The 19,691-nt window shown below is 38.3% G+C and overlaps 1 protein-coding gene across 2 annotated transcripts in view; it reads left to right on the top strand.

Moving 5' to 3' along the window:
- The window catches only part of LOC137284556 (uncharacterized), an 82,657-nt gene that overhangs the window by 60,106 nt on the left and 2,860 nt on the right, over positions 1–19,691 (top strand). For both annotated transcript variants that reach the window (XM_067816402.1, XM_067816403.1), the window contains exons 49-73: positions 251–346; positions 952–1,155; positions 1,577–1,841; positions 2,172–2,259; positions 3,207–3,303; positions 3,729–3,887; positions 4,214–4,375; positions 4,641–4,799; positions 5,970–6,140; positions 6,748–6,924; positions 7,312–7,473; positions 8,274–8,441; positions 9,295–9,450; positions 10,156–10,326; positions 10,935–11,090; positions 11,574–11,732; positions 12,224–12,382; positions 12,815–12,988; positions 13,774–13,938; positions 14,722–14,877; positions 15,389–15,550; positions 16,907–17,023; positions 17,493–17,603; positions 18,068–18,182; positions 18,464–18,651. In XM_067816402.1, coding sequence (XP_067672503.1) covers positions 251–346; positions 952–1,155; positions 1,577–1,841; positions 2,172–2,259; positions 3,207–3,303; positions 3,729–3,887; positions 4,214–4,375; positions 4,641–4,799; positions 5,970–6,140; positions 6,748–6,924; positions 7,312–7,473; positions 8,274–8,441; positions 9,295–9,450; positions 10,156–10,326; positions 10,935–11,090; positions 11,574–11,732; positions 12,224–12,382; positions 12,815–12,988; positions 13,774–13,938; positions 14,722–14,877; positions 15,389–15,550; positions 16,907–17,023; positions 17,493–17,603; positions 18,068–18,182; positions 18,464–18,651 — 3,897 coding nt within the window. The remainder of the gene's footprint in view (positions 1–250; positions 347–951; positions 1,156–1,576; positions 1,842–2,171; positions 2,260–3,206; positions 3,304–3,728; positions 3,888–4,213; positions 4,376–4,640; positions 4,800–5,969; positions 6,141–6,747; positions 6,925–7,311; positions 7,474–8,273; positions 8,442–9,294; positions 9,451–10,155; positions 10,327–10,934; positions 11,091–11,573; positions 11,733–12,223; positions 12,383–12,814; positions 12,989–13,773; positions 13,939–14,721; positions 14,878–15,388; positions 15,551–16,906; positions 17,024–17,492; positions 17,604–18,067; positions 18,183–18,463; positions 18,652–19,691) is intronic.

The following is a 19,691-nucleotide window of genomic DNA, read 5'->3' as shown; positions in this document are numbered from 1 at the left end:
GTTTTTGTTTGGTTGTTGTTTAACACTGCACTTAGCAATATTCCAGCTATATATTAGTGGTTTTAATGAGTCAAGTAAATAATCAAGAATGGACCAGACAATCCAGTGATCAACAGCATGTATTAATCTAGGCATGCGGGATATGATGATGTTTGTCAACCGAATCAGTGAGCCTCTTGTGGCAAGCATGGGATGCTGAAGACCAGTTGTAACCTGTATAATCACTGTTTGTTAACCTTTGTACTTCCAGGTGATGTGTTTTTATGGGGCCGCTATCAGGTTGTCTATCTTGCCAGCAACTCAGCAGGTAACAAGGGACTGTGCACCTTCAAGATCTTCGTCCAGTGTAAGTACAAAACCAGGCTAGTGGAAGTACATCAGTGAAGGCAATATGTTGCATTCAGTGTTATGCAATGTTATGACATAAGACTCTGGACCTAGATTTTCAAAGTTCTCTTAGCGCTAAGATAGTCATAAGTTAATGTTAATGTAAGGCACTTAGGCCCTGAATTGTTAGTATGGAATTATTGTTCTGTTGTCATCTTTTTGATATACACAGGATATTATACTGTCCATCTATATGTTCCATTATTTCTTACCAATTTTATCTGATGACCGGTAGAAAGGGAAGGATGCAAAAGGTAGACTTCTCACTATCAGAATGTATTAAAATTTAAAGATGACTGGATTGAGTATATGAATGCTTAGAAACCTCATGACTTCATTGAGTGACATTTTAGAAGATGATAAGTCTAATTTTGACACATGTTTTGGCTAACCACTTCTGTTTCAAACTAAAAAGAAGTTTTTAGCCATGAAGTTCATCAGTATTGAACTACTATGTGGATATAAATTTCTTTGTACAATTACACCTCTGCATACTAAATTTCCCAAGAGAGTCACAAGTCAATCCTATTTGCATTGTCTCAAGATCATCTATTTTTTACACAGATTCCGACTGCACGGCTCTACAGAATCCTATACGTGGAACTGCACAAAGAAGTACCAACAATGCCCCGCTAATCACAACAAGCATTAACTGTGATTCCGGCTACTCTATTGTACACCCAGTCCCTAGACTCTACACTTGTCCAAGGATTGGGAGCTACAACCCACCAATGAAGTTCAACACATTCCGACTACCACCTTGTGGAGGTGAATCCTTAACATCCTTCTATCTGATTCATTTTGTTGTTCCTGTATGTTACATTCCTCAAGCTCATTTGATGTTATATGTTGCCCTTAGACCTGGATCACATTTGACTCATGCAAGATCATAGGGTGATAATGTAGTTGCTGCGCAATATTTAAAACTAAAAAATTATGCATTTATCTCACTATCACCATGCAGCCTTCGTACGATGCCACCTACAGGTACAACTACATCTAATTATGTTTATCATCATCAGCTTTAAAACAAAGCAATCATAATGGTGGATAAGACTTCCTTGTGTAGCTTGTTTGTCATGGAGAAATGAAAATATGCAAATTCTAAATTCGGAACATCCATTGAGGTATTATATTGTTCTATGTGGGTTTTAAAATAACGACTAAACTTTAAATCTTTTTTTTTCAGTAATTGTTAACAACAATCTATATCAAGTGATCATACAGCTTTTCTACACTATTACTTCCACCTTTCCCTCTGGTATTGAGACCAGCATGAGGACCGAGGTAATTCGTGCACTAACAACACTCGACGCTGAGTGGGGCAGAGGGCTGTGTGCTAGAACAAACTGCTCTGATGCCATCATCAGTGTCATGAGCGGAGCGACTGCTGGACGAAGGAAGAGACAGTCAACACTGGAGACGACCGTCAACATCACCCTCCCAATGGCAAAGTAAGATTTTATTGCTGATTGAGCTAAGTATGACCAACAGTGCTACACAGTACGTTTGTGTTCAACTGTAAACTGCTCAGTTTTATGCTGCACTCAGCATTATTCCAGCCATATGGCTACTGTCTGTAAATAAAGAGTCTGGACCAGACACTCCAATGGTCAATAACATGAGCATTGATTTACTCAATTGGGATACAGTGACAAGAGTCAACCAACGTGGATCTAACCTGGATCTTCACAGGTTGGTAACAGTAAATAGGAATAATTGTTATATCATAACATTCAGTGAACACCAATCAATCCAGCTAATGGGAAGTATTCTATCCTCAGAGCCTCCTCAACCAGAGGGTCTTTAAGTCTTACACCAGATGACATACTCCGACTGGCTGTGCTTAACCAGGATAAATTTGACTTCTCAGTAAGTACACTTCATTTTTCCTTTGTGAAAGAATATCAATCAGTTTCTGTTCTTTTTTAGAAGTAAGTGACCAGCTGGTGTCCATTTAGGTAACTAACAGTAGAACAACCTGTTTCAGTGCTGGCCCTAGATTTTCGAGGCTCTCTTAGTGCTAAGATAGTCGTAAGTTAATTTTAATGTATGACACTTACGACTATCTTAACGGTAAGAGAGCTTTGAAAATCTAGGCCTAGGTAATTTACTTCCTGAATTTGAACCCTGTTGTGAATCTCATTCAGACAGGTGAACGTTTGGGTTCTGTTGAGACTACTGAATCACCTCATAACATTCAAATCACATTGAACCATCAGAATCCAAGATCCTCTGTATTCTGTTCAGAAAACTTAACAACAGGGATCGAGTGGAATGTTGATGTCATTCAGACAATTGAACACCAGTTCAATTCCACCTGGATAAAAAAATCCAGTTCGCATACAGTATGAGAATTCAAAAGGCAACTAAACCACTGAAATATGTTCAGACAGCTGAACATTTGAAATCCGTTTGGACAGTATGCAACTGTCCCACTTCATGAGGACAGACATTTTGATTGTGTCCATTTTCTAATACACTGAACTACAGTCACAACACATTCATTGCAACCATTAATTTAACCATAGTTTGTTGCGTGCATTTCTACAAAATGAAAGAAAAAAAGTTTGTTATGTTTGTCAGTTCATTATAGCTTGTTTGAAATGGCCATAGTTTACTATGTTGTATACAATAGAGCAATATGTTATTGATTAATATAAAATATTTAGAGTGTAAGCAATTTGCCCTGAGATGAACTTCGTCATAATATATAAAGGTCTCAAAAAGCAGAGATTATTTGTAACACTCAGGTTTTATTTGCTTCTTTTGTATTTTATCCTTGAGGTCTTATAAAATGATGTTTTTGTTTTCCACAGCGGAACATCCCTAATGCAATTCCTAAAAGGGATCTTGTTAAAATACTGCTCTCCATCTCCTGTGAATCGGGGCAGGCCGTTGTTAATGGAAAATGCGGTACGTAGCAGAATCGGACAGTGGTACTGTCATGCATTAGATCTAGAAAAATGTACACGCAATTGGAATCTGTTCATGATTTGTGAAGTTCTGGGTAAGAATTTGTCATCAGCTATCAAAGTCAAATAGGTGACTGACAGGATCTGGTGGTCAGACTCACTGCCCTGGTTGACACACGTCATCATATCCCAGGTGCACGGATGGTCAGGCTGTTCATCACTGAATTTTATGGCCAAGATTCCATTGTTTAAAAGCCACTGCCATGTAGCAAGAATATTGCTGAGTGCGGCGCAAAACTAAAGTCACTCACTCTGTACAGCCAGACAAAGAGCATACTACCCTGTAAATCTCCATCGGTTACCTGTATATCCACTCACAGCATTTGTGTAAGCAATAAATGGAAGAACGTATGTTGTTTGTTACAGTGAAATGTGCTCCTGGGACTTACTATAATGCTGCAACAAAGACATGTGACCTTTGCCCAGTTGGTCAGTATCAGCCCAACGAGGGTCAGACCGGCTGTGTCGCTTGTGGAACCAAAACAACAGAACTTGCTGGGTCAGCTAATGCAAATGACTGCAAAAGTGAGTATTCATAAGGTTGTTATCCCTCCACTTACCTGTGATTCCCAACGTCAGTACATCAGTGTAAAGTTTACTCATGGGCCACCTGTTCAGGAGGTCTTCAGCTAAGACCCACCAGTATCAGGGGGTCTTAGCTGACACATGTTGTTGTATCCAAATTATGTAGATCCATGCTTTCTTGATCACTGGATTGTCTGGTCCAGATTTGATTATTTACAATACTTGAATATTGCTGAGTGTGGCATTTAAACTGAACTTATTCATTCACTCAGTAACCATGTTATATGTTCAGAATAACTATTAGTTATGTGTCTTTATACTTACAGTTTCTTGCACAACTGGTCACATGTTTGACTATACCAACAACAAGTGTTTTCCGTGCCCAATTGGATTCTATCAAAACATGACAGGCCAGTTCTTCTGTTATCCTTGCTCTGTGGAGAAAACAACAAGAGGAACAGCCTCCATCTCAGAGGCTCAGTGCTACGGTACAATTACGCTTATGTTTGTTATAGCCCAGTCCAGTCGTATTCTCCTGGAACAAAGTAATTTGTACATGCATTACCTTTGTTGAAATATGACACAGTAGGATTTACTGACTGTCAAACTGTGTAATGCTGCTTCTTGTTTTGAGATTTCTGTATTGTTAGTTATTTTATTCTGAATAACAACTTCCACACCTTTATTCTTGTTACTGTGAGATTATGACTGATATGTGATAGATTATCCTTGTAAACATTTACCTTTTTCCAGTTGGATGTACAAAGGGAAATCAGCTGGCACCTAATGGAACCTGCCAAGCTTGCCCCCTGGGCAAGTACCGCAGTGCGGTCATGACCCAGTGCGAAGACTGTGTTTCTGGCCTGACAACTAATTCAACTGGAGCGGATGATGTTTCCTTGTGCAATGTCGGTGAGTGACTTCTTTGACTGGCATTTTGGAAGTTAGAAGTCTGATAGGACAAGTATATATGGATGACAACTTCTTTAATTCTGGTGCACAATTTTTTATACAGGTTCTCATATTTTTTTCAAGTATTAATGAACCCGATAAAGAATTTGTATGTGTTGTGTCTAGAATTAAAGTATGACAATGATGCAAGAACATGCATTGAAACTTCGTGCTCTAGAATTATGAAGTTGTCATCCATATGTACTTATCTTACCTAACACATGAATGTCGTTTTCTGACTGGCACTTACAAGCGAGGTACATTACAATGTGTCACGCTGCCAATGTCAACTCATTCTGTACCTATTTGTTGTACTTCTTTATGTTGCGTAACATTGAATCACGGATGATGCGCAGAAATTACCAATGTTTTGCAAATGAAAATCAATTGAAGGGAGATAACTCAAGATTTGCATTTCTTGTTTCGGCTGCAAAATCTAGTGGTGGTTGCAAAAAGATTTCCCTAGTATTCCAATGAATAAAGTTTAATGAAACATTCAAAAATAGTCCCAGTGAATATTGAGAAGGGGAATTACACCGCGGCGATTTTACTATGACAATTCCTGCAGGAAAAACAGCAAGATGCAGGATTCAAATCATTTGATTCATACAGGTTGGTTGAAGTAACAGTTCAAAATTAACATGTAGGTGTTCGGTAAGATAAATACATTGTTCACTGTCCTTCAGGGCCCATGGACTGATGTACCCTTGATGTTTGTTTATATTCCATAAACATATACATCAAGGCTGCCATATAGCTGGAATATTGCTGAGTGAGGCATAAAACTAAACTCACTCACTCACTCATACATCGAGGGTACATCAACTCATGCCCCCCTCTCCACCAGTGAAGAACTAGTCTTGTTTTAAATGTCAGGGAGTGCATCACCCAATGTATCAATATATGAGTGATTTGGAAATCTTTATTCTGTATCATGTCTTTAATTTCAGATGTTCAGACATGGAAGAACACCTGGAAATTAATGCAATAAAGCATAAACATAACTTATTTGAGTGGCAGATAAGGACAAACTTTATGGATGAACAACTTTTCTTTGGACAATATTTTTATTTTTTTTTGTCTCAATCATAAACATTGCTCAGTCAGCTTTGAATCCTTCCTTTCCTCCAGGGGACTGTCAAGCTGGGTTTTACCGGAACATTTCGCAACAGACTCAATGCCTGAAATGTCCACGTGGGACTTATCAGGATCTGAAACAGCAATACAGCTGCAAGGCTTGTGGTGCCAGTCCCGAGTACACCACAGCAGGAGATGGAGCAACATCCTCAGCAGAGTGTAGATGTAGGTATCGAGTGAATGAATGAGTTTAGTTTTACGCCGCACTCAGCAATATTCCAGCTATATGGCGGTGTAGGTATCTAGGATCATGCTTGTTTTGTCTACATGTAATGTGAGTGAGTTAAGCTTTAGCAGTATTCCAGTAATATACACCAGAAATTGGCTCCACACATTGTAACCATGTGGGGAATCAAACCCTATTTGTAGGTGTGATAAGCGATCACTTTAACCACTGAGCAACTTAACTGACCAAGTCTACATGCTGATACAATGTAGGTTTAACATATTCCAGATGTGTGGTCAGGGGACTCCTTTTTTTTCTTTTTAAATTTGACAGTGACATTGATTTCATAATTCTCTTGATGGAGGACAATTTTTCAGTTAGTGAATATGAATATTGATTCTTCTGTCAGCATTTCGCTTACATACAGAAGCATTTTTAATAGACTATGGAGCTAAATTCATAAAACCACAAATGGTGTACTTGTGCATCTGCTTTGCAAACTGATGATAAGAAATGTTTGTTTATTTGTATTATTGATTATGTATGTGTGTTGCTTTACAAACTTAGCTATCGCAGCTTTTCAATCAGATTGTGTTGTGTTTTCAGTTGTCTGTCCAAGTGGACAGCAAAGGTTTGTAGATCAAAACATGGACACCTGCATCCCATGTCCAATCGGATTCTATAGAAATGCGACACTACTACCATATGACATATGTGCATCATGTGGACCAGGTCGCAGCACTCCATCGAACAGCTCAAAGTCATTCAGTGATTGTTCTATCTGTGAGTAGCCATATTTATTATTGCTATATACTCGTGTTTCCTTGATTTGTGAATGTAAGGGAAGTGTGACAAACATTTTTTAAATGCACATTTTAATTTTGTATATTCACGGGTTACTGGCACTGTGCTGTATCCACAATGAAGCAAACTGATAGCGTTAGCAAACAAAATTCTGAAATATTGCAAACAAATTGATTTAAGGTGTAGTCATGTTTACGTTTTGTGATTTAAGACTTCTTTGTCTAGCATTAACTGTGGATTAAATGCTTATGTGTATACAATATTTTCATGAAATAACATGAAAAAACAGATGAGTGAAGTCATTTTTCTTATTTTTTAATTAAGTCATATGATTTGAAAAGGTATTTTTAATTATTTTCTTTTCAGTGAAATGCTCAATCGGACAACAACCAGACTCAACCAATTCCCAGTGTGTCAACTGCCCTCTAGGGACATATCAAGATCAGGCGAACCAACCAAAGTGTAAGGAATGTTCAGGCCAAACCAGCACACGACAGAATGGCTCACAAAGCAGTACTCAATGCGAAGGTCAGTTCCAGAGACATTCATTCTTCACTACAACTGATTTCAGTTTACAACCTCTGATAAATTCTGTTGTATCGAAGTCTCCCCTTTTGTATTTCCTAAATTATTGTTTTACAGTACTTAATTCATTGTATTGCATTGTTTATTGCTTTACATTAATTACAACATTGTATTACCTTACTTATTGTATTTTTGTAATTAAATCATTGTATTACATTAATTATTGTATTACAGTATTTAAATCATTGTATTACCTTAATTATTGTATTACATGAATTAAATCACTGAAATCACCTTGACTTTCTGTTTTCTTGATTATTTTTTCAGATGTACTAGTTTTTCAGGAAAATTATTGTTATTAAACACTGAGTTAACTTAAGTTTTAATAAACAATTCATATATTATGGGTAACTGACAATATCTTTTGAATATATTACAGTCTGTTTGATTCCATTTGAGACCGATGAATTGATCACTAACACAAAATCTAATAATTGCAACAAAACCAAATCTTGCACAACCGCATGAAATCGACAGGCCAGCTCTGATGATGTGTCTCATAATTTAGGACACCCGAATAAAAAAGTTGTTTAACAAACGATCATCATTTTCTTGTCACCTTTTGCTATTTTGTACGAGGGGGGCCTCTTGCTGGTAGAACTGCCAGGTTATTAGATTTTGTGTTAGTGAGCAAAAGTGTACTTTTAATGCTCTTTGCTCTTGAAACTGATACCTTATTCATGCACCAATGCATATAACTGTCTCAACCAGTTTTATTGAATGCACTGTTTTATTGTCTGCAGCTTATTGCAATGGCGGTCAAGAGAAGCTTGCTGATGGTTCATGTCGGACATGTCCTTTGGGCTACTACAAGGACAATAGTGTCTATAAATTCATGTCATGTCAAAAGTGTCCAACTAACTTTGTCACATCAGCACCTGGTGCTGATTCGATGTCAAATTGCAGTGTATGTAAGTAAAACCAATTTTCAGTTCCTAAACCATTATATCAAGAATACCTTTGATGTATGAGACAGTTAAAGATGTTAATAATGATTTTTATGTCTGCGTATTTCATTATTTTGCAAAAGTATGTCTCAGTAGAGACAACTAAAGGTCCATACTATGCCAGTCAAAAGTGTTCACTAAAGAGTATGTTATTGTCATAAGGATAATGTTAGAGACTGACAAGTGATGGAACCTTAATGCCAGTAATTACACATGGACCTGAAAACCCCTCTTTAATGTCTAATATTGTTGGAAGATCAAGTGATCTGACTTCATGACTTATCTGACAATGTGTCATCTTGCCACAGTTGCTCATGGTTAAGTCACAAGTTTACCAGTTCCAGACTCCACCTGCGAAAATACGGGTTAGAATTGTCTTCAACAACCCACGCTTGTTGTAAGAGGCGACAACAAGGGTGGTCAGATGGTCAGGTTTGCTGACTTGATGACTGGATTGTTTGGTCCAGGCTTCATTATTTACAGAGCACTGTCATAAAGCTGGAATATTGCTGAGAGTTGCTGTTCCATGTACTGATAAACAGCCGTGCAGTGTAGATTCCAATAATACACCCACTTACAGTCCATAGATCTTTTAGGGCAGTGGGATAGCCTAGTGGTTGGCTTGCCATGCCAAAGGCATGGGTTTGATTCCCTGCATGTATGAAACCCATTTCTGGACTGTACCCACCATGATATTGCTGGAATGTTGCTGAAAGTGGTCTATCACAATGCTCTCTCACTTACTTTGGATGTTTCATCAGGCAAGACCTCTTCCATCAGAGGTTCAGTTGTAAAACAAAGTTTGTTTTGTTTTCAGACCAGTGCCAAGCTGGTTACAAGATTCAAGGCAATGGATGTGAGGCATGCCCAGTGGGCTACTTTCAACCAGAACCATATAAGACTTCCTGTATAAAATGCCCGGCTAGTACCTCCACTCGACAGAATGCCACTGTAAATGCCATACAGTGTGAAGGTCAGTGTAATTCATATCTTGTGCTAATTCATATTTAGGCCAGACTAATTTTATTTGTTCTTTTACGGATCCACTTTTATATTTTTTAAAGAATAAGAAAAAACATGAATAGTATTTTTCCCTGCTCAAAAAATAATATTCACATGGTCCTAAAATAAAAACTTACACTAACATGTTTTCAGAAGTTTTTTGCCCTATATACATTTCATACATTTATAAATGTAAAATACTGTAGGCATTTAAAAGGAATATTACTGTATATTTGACTGGTGATTTTGTCTTTGTTTTTTTTCCCATCCTGCCTTTAGGTTTTCTGAGGACAAAACTCTGTATAACAAGAAATTTAATTGGTCAGGTCTTACTTCAAGTATAATCTTTGGCATCAATTTTCAATCAGTGACTTATTCATCCTTTCCATATTTTCTGACTCTTCCTTCTGAGACATCTTTCTGTTTCTTCAGCTGATTTCCTCTCATCATTTCCAGGATGTTTTCAGACACAACTTCCTCAGGATTTGACAGGCTATGTGTTTGAAAGAGAATTTCTATGGTGTTCCTTGAAGCGTAATGTTCATGCAGATCAGAGATTCAATTTGCAGATGTATTAAAGTATATATGTATAATTTTTTGTGAGTTTGGCATTAAATCATTCCTATTTGTTCTGAAATGTTGTTCCTGTAATAGATGGAGTGTTTGCTGTTTTCAGCATATTGTCAGTCTGGTTTTGAGAAGGATATGACCACAGGCCAATGTAAGCCATGTCAGAGGGGTTTCTTCAAGGCAAACAGTGATGGTGTGTTCAACAAGTGTGTTATGTGTGCTTCTAACCTCATTACTTCCTCAAATGGATCTACATCTGCTGCTGAATGTTCTGTCGGTGAGTCAAGGATTTATTTGTCAGCAGTGTGAGTGAGGAAATTGGGTTTAATGCTGCTTTTAGCAATATTCCAGTAACATCACAGCAGGGTACTTCAGAAATAAGTTTCACACAATGTACACTTGAGGGGAATCGAACCCGGGTCTTTAGAGTGACAAGTGAACACTTTAACCACTCGGCCACCTCACCACCCCTTCTCAGAAGGATTAGTATCTTTATAGTCTCATGATGAAATTGACGGTTATAAGAACTCAATCAGAAAAATCCAGTTGGCATAGAATCTATTTTGATATGAGAGTTTGATCCACTTTCAAATGGATCAAAATTAATTGTTTGTCTTGCCATCATAACAAGTTTGATTCACCTCTTCCAGAATAAGAGCAAATGTTCCCTATTTATGTTAAAATAATCTTGTGCCACTCTGGCCTCAACAGTCATTGTAATATATGTTAGTTTTCATGACGTAAAAGTGTCATTGTTTCATTGTTATATTGCATACCTGCCAGTTTCATATCACATTTATCCACTGTTTGTCTGGAAGTTTGGGCTCCTTTGAACTGATCACCAAACTGCCTTTCTTGTATTGAAATTATGCCTTGGTTCCCCAGCCAACTGTACAGCTGGCCAGAAAACAACAAGCACAGGGTGTGTGGACTGTCCCATAGGATCATACCAGCCAAACAAGTGGCAGACAGACTGCATCTCTTGTGCAACAGACAAGACAACAACTGGCACTGGGTCTACATCAGAGACTGACTGTATCTGTGAGTACATAGGTCTAATGGCTGATTGTGTGTAGGTTTCAGGACTAGTGATGGTTTTGTTGAAACCAAAGCTATGTGTTATGAGCCTTGTTCAAGATACAGTTCTATGAGGCTCCAAGTTAAAACATGAAATAAAGATGAAGAGAAGGTACATCTTGCCAAAATGAAACATCATGGCACTTAGTGAGGGATTGTAAATAATCAAGTCTGAGCATCGTTCTACACAACTGGGATATGGTGCCGTGTGTCAACCAAGTCAGCAAGCCTGACCACCCGCTTCTGTTAGTCACCTCTGACGACAAGCATGGGTTCCTGGGAGGTATTCTAACCCACATCTTCATGGGTAGACAGTGTTTAGGTGCAAGTTTCATGACATGTAGGCATCATGGGAACCAATATTTCAAACAGTATGAAGGGCATGTAATGTAAGGTGAGAACATGGTGTTGGTCAAACCATGTATTTAAGTATCTTTTGTGTTTCAGTGAGCTGTCCTCCTGGCAAGGAAGACATTGGTGGGGTCTGTGTGGTGTGTAAGCAGGGATTCTTTAAGAGTGAACAGAAGGCTTCACAGTGCACTGCATGTCCAACAAACACAACAACATCAGGCACTGGATCCACTGCCTCAACAGACTGTAACCTAGGTAAGATTCTTTAAAATGGTTACAATACCATTTTCAACCTATTTGGGATAAATCCTTATTTACCAAGCTTACCTAAGTAAGATTCTTTAAAATGGTTCGAACAATATATTTAACCTATTTGTGAGGAATCCTTATTTGTCAAGCTTACAGGAATAGTAATAGTGTCTGCTGATGGTGCTACATTACTAGTCTTGGTCATAGGACACGATCATACTTTCCGATACTTTTTCAACTCCCTGGGGACAATAAAGCCATACTGCCTTTTGCACAATGAACTAAACATTCACTTTGCCATGATATCCTCACATGTACCCAGTTTACAGCTGTGTAAACTGAGACTAGGTGGATCTAAGTATCTTGTCCCATGATACTATGTGCCCACCTTGGGACTCAGGTCTATATGACGCAACCGGGAAGATAAGTCTCAGAACTATTGAAAGATTTTAAGAAATTGACACTGTGATAGAAGATTTAATATTTTGTATTTTCAGTTGGTTGTCCAGTTGGGTATTACCAAGACACATCCACATCCTGCAAACCATGTGGCTATGGCTTCTACCAACCAGACAAGTGGCAGTCAAGCTGCAAGAAGTGTGACACTGGAAGCACAACATATCGTCTTGGAGCAATGGCTGTTACAGACTGTGTTTGTAAGTAGTTTTTTTTTGTTTAAATTTGCCTTATGTTCTGCCAAACCATGAAGATCTGGGTGTTTGTGACCTGTGAAGATCAGGTTTAGAACTGGTCTACGGTAACTCAGACTTATTGTAAGAGGCGACTAACTGATGGTCAGATGGTCATTTTATCCCAGTGGCGTAGAATGATGCTCATGCTGCTGATCACTGGATTGTGTAGTCCAGACTTCATTATTTACATACCACTGCCATATAGCTGGAATATTGCAGAATGTGGCATAAGACTAAACTCACTTATGTTATCAGATACATGACGCTGTAGTCTGTTTAGTGTGTATTTGTTTCTTTATTAATTTCAAATCATCAGGACACCTCTTGAGTTATATTTGGCTTATTTTGTCTCATGTACCTTGTAACCATAAACTACAAACCATACACTCTTTGCAGTGGAATGTGCAGCGGGATATCAGTTCAACGCAGGCACAGGTAGATGTGATCTGTGTCCACAAGGCTACTACCAGGACAAGCTCAACCCCACAGTGTTTGAGTGTATCATGTGTGGTGATCCCTCTGTCATCACTCCTGGCCTTGGAGCCACATCGGCTGCAAACTGTACTGTCAGTAAGTAATTGTGATATTAAAAAGTATTCTTCTCCAAAAGGGATAGTGGGGTAGCCTAGTGGTTAAAATGTTCGCTCACCAAAGACATGGCAACAATGTGTGAAGTCCATTTCTGGGTCACCCTGTCATAATATTCCTGGAATATTGCTGAAATTGGTGTAAAGCTAAACTCACCCAATCTTTCCCAAAACTTTTGTTTTCATCAACTTGTAAAGATAATACAACTTTTCATCAGTCTGGTATTCTTGGACAAGGGAAGGCTTGGGTAACCCAGCTTCTAAGGACTATAAATTCACTTACCAGAGTTCCATCACTGAAACATGTATAGCACACATCCAAGTCAAATTAGAAATGGGGCAGTGGGGTAGTCTAGTGGTTAAAGCATGTGCTCAGGGTGTAATTCCCCACATGGGTGCAATGTGTGAAGCCCATTTTAGTTGTCCCTGCAATGGTATTGCTGGTATATTGCTGAAAGCAGTGGAAAAAACAACTCACACATTCACAGAAATTACATTTGCCAAGACATATATTCCTATGCCAAAGGCATAATCTATGATCATGCATTTCACCAAAGGATTAAACAAGCAACAGTTGCATCACTTTCCCCTGTTTCATTGAAACATTTGTCAAAGTGGTGTGAAACCAATTTCAATAAAAGACATGGTATTTTATAAAGGATACTTAAGAGATATTTCTGCATGCAAATCTTCATATTAAAACTCATCATTTTCTTCTCACTTGCTGCAGTGCAAAAATAATTTCATGTGTTCATGTTCTCTTTAAAGGAAATTGCACAACCCCTGGACAGTTCCGGAATAGCACTACCAACCTCTGTCAAGACTGCCGTATCGGGTACTACCAGGACACTAAGTGGCAGGATTCCTGCAAAAAGTGCCCTACAGGTTACACCACACGCAACACAAAAAGACCAAGTTCAACTGATTGTCTTCGTAAGTTTAACATGTATCTCTTGAAACTTAATACAGGGTGAAACAATTACAGTTTTAGTCAAGAGGAAATTACAATAGAAAAATGACTGTTACTTTTTCAAACCTCTGAATAATAGGGGCGGTGGAGTAGCCTATTGGCAGAAACGTTTGCTTCTTGTGCTTAAGACCTGGGTTCAATTCCCCATATGGGTACAATGGGTGAAGATTTTTTTCGTCACCCCCCACCGTGATGTTGCTGGAATATTGCTAAAGGTGGCATAAAACCAAACAACTCAGTCACTCAATCACTCTGTTAAGTATGGATATTATAAGAGTAGTTTCAATTACCTTCCCGACCAGCACAACATATAAACATTCTAATCCTGATCACTGTTTTTATCTGGAAATTTAGGTGACCATGGGGAGGGGTGAGTTTTGGGGGGTTGGTGAGCAGGAATGTTGCATGAACCAATATTTATGTACAGGCCATCCCTCCCTCTCTCTCGTGTGCGCGTTGGTCTATGTGGCAATGGACCACATAATCCAGTGATTAACATCATGAGCATTGATCTACACAAATGGGATACGATGACATATGTCAACCAAGTAGGCGAGCTTGACAACCCAACCCCATTAGTCACCTTATACAGCAAGCATGGTTTACTGAACACCAGTTCTAACCCAGATCTTCACAAGTGGCACATGCATATGCTGGAAATACCGTTTACATCACACATATTTATTACATGACCAGTATTCCAGTACCTCCTTTGTTTATGGCTAGATATGATATATTCCCTACAGGTGACTGTGAAGCAGGCAAGACTCAGGTTGGGGATGCTTGTGTAGACTGTCCAGTTGACACCTACCGAGACAAGACTACCTGGACCTGTAAGGATTGTCCTACAGGTCTAAAGACTGGGAAAGTAGGGGCTGCGTCCGTCAATGAATGTAACAAGTGTAAGTATTTCACTGATCAGTTATTACCATTATTTTTTGTGGACTTTCATCCAGAAATTTGGTTCACAGTACTTCAAGAAATGGGAAAAACAAAAGCATATACAGTCAAACCCCGTTTACTTAGACCCCATGTAAAGGGGAACCCCACCTTACGCATGATTTTCAGGTGAAATGAAACTTACCTTCAGTAATTGTATTTGCTCATCTGTACCTCATGCTTCCAGCCTCTATTTCTCATGCCAGAAATGCAAATATACATTGTCAATACATTTTGCTTGTTTGATCCACTTAACATGACATGACGTCACTTTTGTCACAATTTCCCAGTGTAACTAAAATATCTTTATAAATGGGATTAGACTGTACTAGATACTACATGCTCCGGACATCATATTAGATTGATATAATAAAACAGTGTAAGATGTCAGACTATCATTCCTTACCATACCAAGTTTAAGATAGTTGCATGACTTGGGCACCAATGATTAACCTGGCTTGTCTATTCTTACAGCTGCCTGCTTGCCAGGCACATACTTTAACAGAACTGTCAGTAGATGTGTTGACTGCCCTATCAATACCTATCAAGATACAGCATCCACATTTGCCTGTAAGTCATGTCCTTCTCTCAAGTTCACCAGAACTGTGGGCAGCAGAAGTTCATCAGATTGTGTCGGTAAGTTGTACACGAGACCTTGTAGCATAAGAAATGCAGATTTGAATTGGTGTTGGTGTTGAATGTGCTTGACAGTTGTAAGCCTGTACAGCTTATAATATCATTGGGAGGTGTCTATGATACATCATGCACTTGGGTTTATGGCATTATTAATGAAATAATGAGCAAGTATGGTCTGGGATACTTCCATTAATTGAGTTGGACATTCATTCAAATCAGTTCATAGATCAGACAGTTGACCTGTGGGTTCTGCTCCCAAAAAATTCATCTCTCATGCTTTAGAGAGTTGAAGAGGGGCCTGGTCCCATTCATGTAAGAGGTTACATGATGATAGATTTGTCAAAAATAGATGGCATGAAACAAGATTAACATTGGTTCATAGATCAGACAGTTGACCTGTGGGTTCTGCTCCCAAAAAATTCATCTCTCATGCTTTAGAGAGTTGAAGAGGGGCCTGGTCCCATTCATGTAAGAGGTTACATGATGATAGATTTGTCAAAAATAGATGGCATGAAACAAGATTAACATTGGTTAAGTTAAATATAATATAAGCAGAAAGCCCTCTTTAGTCATGTTGACAAGACGTCCACCATCAGATCAGAGGGACCATAATACCATACTTTTACAAAACATTAAACAATGAAGTCCAATATATTAAATTTAGCTACTAGTTATAAATTATATCAGTGATTTTTTTTATATTATTATTATATATAAATTTACAACTTCCATAGTCACAATATGGCTGAAATACTGCCTATGTTACTTTAAATATCAGACATTAAAAGCATAAAAATTGAAAAAAAAAGTCAAAGTTGTTACAGATCTTCATGCTTAGCTGAATTCTAGACTTCTTGTTTAAAGCAACTGGATTGAATCATATAGCTTGTTGCCGGAGTTAGTGCTCATGTTATGTACCTTGTTGCCGGAGTTAGTGCTCATGTTATGTACCTTGTTGCCGGAGTTAGTGCTCATGTTATGTAGCTTGTTGCCTGAGTTAGTGCTCACGTTATGTACCTTGTTGTCTGAGTTAGTGCTCACGTTACGTAGCTTGTTGCCTGACTTAGTGCTCATGTTACGTAGCTTGTTGCCTGAGTTAGTGCTCAGTTACGTAGCTTGTTGCCTGAGTTAGTGCTCATGTGTACTGAAAATTGCCTGTTTTGCCTCATTCGTGGATATAACTGTAATATTCCTTGGTAAAAACTTCTGTCATTAACCTCTTGCTCAAAGTTTACATCCCAGGGTTCTTGCTGTCATTTGATCCAGCATAAAACCAAAAATGGGCTTATTCAGTGTCATTCGATTAGACATTAAACACAATACGGACTTATTCAGAGATTAAATGTTTCATTGTAGGTTTCTGTGACACAACTAACAACTGTTCAGCAAATGCCAAATGTGTGGAAGATCGCATTACCATGTACAAGTGTGAATGTAATTCTGACTACCAAGGCAACGGTTTCACTTGCACCCGTGAGTATACATAAACACATGCACACGCACATCCACATACAGATTATTTCCTCACAACAAATGATCCTGAGGAATCCAGGCACTGACACTGGCTCTAGTATACTTGAAAAGTAAATGTGAATCAATATTTTGATAACAGCATTATCTTAATCCGGAGTGATGTCTGGACAGAGGTTCTGGAAAAAGTAGGCTTGTTTCCTTGTCACAAGATTTCTGTAGAAACTTGTGGCTGGTAGGGAATAATGCATAATTTTGTGGGTGGGTGGGTGGGTGTTGGGTTGAAAAATGAGATAAACTCGGTCAACTCAGAACCTAATTTTGCACCCATATAATTTTTCATCTGTGGCAGTTACATTCTCACAGCTTAACATAGGCATTTTCAATATATAGTTTGTAGGTTAGTTTGAGAAAAAACTATATATCTATCCCTGGTTGACTTTCTCCATGCAACTTTTGTTTGTGGTTTCAGATGTGTGTGACAGTGACTATTGCCAGCATGGTAGCACCTGTAGCCGTGGCCCGCCAGCCCAGTGCCAGTGTACTGAGTTCTACATCGGTGACCGGTGTGACATCAGACGAGGTGAGTTGATGGTTATTTAACCAGATATATGTCCAGTGTAATCCAGTGATTCCCATTGGTCAAGGAATTCATTTAAAGACACAGGTCTGAATGTTCCTTTTGTCTTTGTATTCAAATACTGATTCTAGCTCAAACAAGAAACATGTATGAATGTTATTTTACCCAAACTTATATTTTATGTCTTATAATGATTTCTGATGATACATGAAAGATGAGGTTTTAGTCTAAATGAAAATAAGTTAATGATTGGTCTTGACCCAGTTGTACAAATCTTTGAAAAAAAACAGCATGAAAAGTGCTTCCTGAGCATAACTCCTACTGATGGCTCAGAAACATAAGAAGAGTGAGCTTGTACTACTCTGAAATGTCTAAGAATTATTGTCATTCTTCCTATTTTGATTACAAGTGTATTTTGTGCCTTAAATATCTTTTGATAATCAATCATATTTTATGGTTCATTTCAGCGGCTGAACTGGTATCAAATCAGGAGACATTAACAATCGTGGGTCTTGTCATCGGCATCTTCGGATTTATACTGCTGCTTATCCTTATAGCAGCTTGTCTGTATCGTCGACGAAGGTAAGATACTTTTACTGCTCTTGCACAAGTAATTTTCCTGGCCCAGTGGTTAAAGCGTTCGCTCATCATGCCCATGTGAAACTCGATTCCCGTGTCCCCTGCCATATTACAAGAATATTGATAAAAGTGACACAAAACTAAACTCACTCACATTCAGAATGACACAAGCTGGCCACATTTTAAGATACTTGAGTTTCTTATTATTTGCACAATGAACTGTCTCCCAGATATGACCAAGTGTGAGCGTGTTATGGTGATAGTTACCGTTATCATTATCACAGACCAGCGCCTCCAAGACAGGCTGCTAGTGAGTATGATGACAGAACCAGCCTTGCTTCCCCTAGAGGACCCTATGACTACCCTCTGGCCTATGTCCCATCGAAAACAGCGTCAGTTATCAGTGGACCCAGATATTTGCTGCCACAAACTGTGGAAAAGAGTTATGATAATCCACAGTTTGTTATTTCAGGTAAGGTTTGACAAATAGTTTCTGTGACATGTACCAATGTACTGTTCATTAGAGAAGTTATAGTAAATGTAACGACAGGTCATGTTCATTCATTGACAATGCTAACACTCCGGGCTATGCAAGTTGCACAACTAATCAAAGAAATTAATCTTTTGATGCATTAACATGTAGACTATAAAAATAAGTAAGCACAAATGTACTTAAGCTAAATAATATATAGATGAATGGCATGAATATTTGCTTTCTTGCTTGTAGTTCTCGAAAAAATTCATCTGTCACTTAAGATTTCAGAACACAGTATAACTGATAGGTATTTATGATTTCCATAGTATCTATCATTGTTGAGTCCTCCTTGGTTTGTCAGTACCATACCCACGACTGTAGGTTTCACCTAATGGTACATGCCTACAACTTTCATTACCCCAGTGAAATACTGATCAAACAGGTGTCATGTTTACAAAGGTTATTTTTTCCACTTTAATATTACAAAAATGTAAAGGCACTAAACATTTATTTCCTGACATTTTGAAGCCCCAGCTAGTATCAACCAATCTGTGAGGTCCAAGGTTACCCGACATGAAGTTGATTATACAAGTATCATATGACCATGATGGGAAGGTAACCACGTGATTTCCGTCCGTGTTTGTTTCCCAAGTCCCATACTAACCCAATACGTCTTCTAGCTGCCTAGTCTTGTAAGCCATTGCTTAAACATTTTTTATAATACCCATAAACAGGAACTGAACACAAGTCTCCATGGTCGAATAAGTCATTCAGGCATATGTTCATTTGAATTTCCATAATATGGTAAATTTGACTGGCTTATATTTGCCATTCCTGCTTCTAATAGTTAACATTTACTCATTTAATACTTGTCTGCAAACCTTTGTTGTGAGTGTCTGCTACCATAGATGTAAATATAACTTATGACAAACTCTTGACTTACAAGAACTGTTATATATTCAGTGTAAACTATGACTTTCTGCATGATGTAAAACAATGTACCAGATGAAGTAGACAGCTTTGCTAGTCTAGTTATA

This window comes from Haliotis asinina, chromosome 5 (genome assembly GCF_037392515.1).
Source record: "Haliotis asinina isolate JCU_RB_2024 chromosome 5, JCU_Hal_asi_v2, whole genome shotgun sequence".
Lineage (NCBI taxonomy): Eukaryota > Metazoa > Mollusca > Gastropoda > Lepetellida > Haliotidae > Haliotis > Haliotis asinina.
Note: the sequence above shows the minus strand (reverse complement) of the source record. Positions and strands in the feature narration are given on the sequence as shown.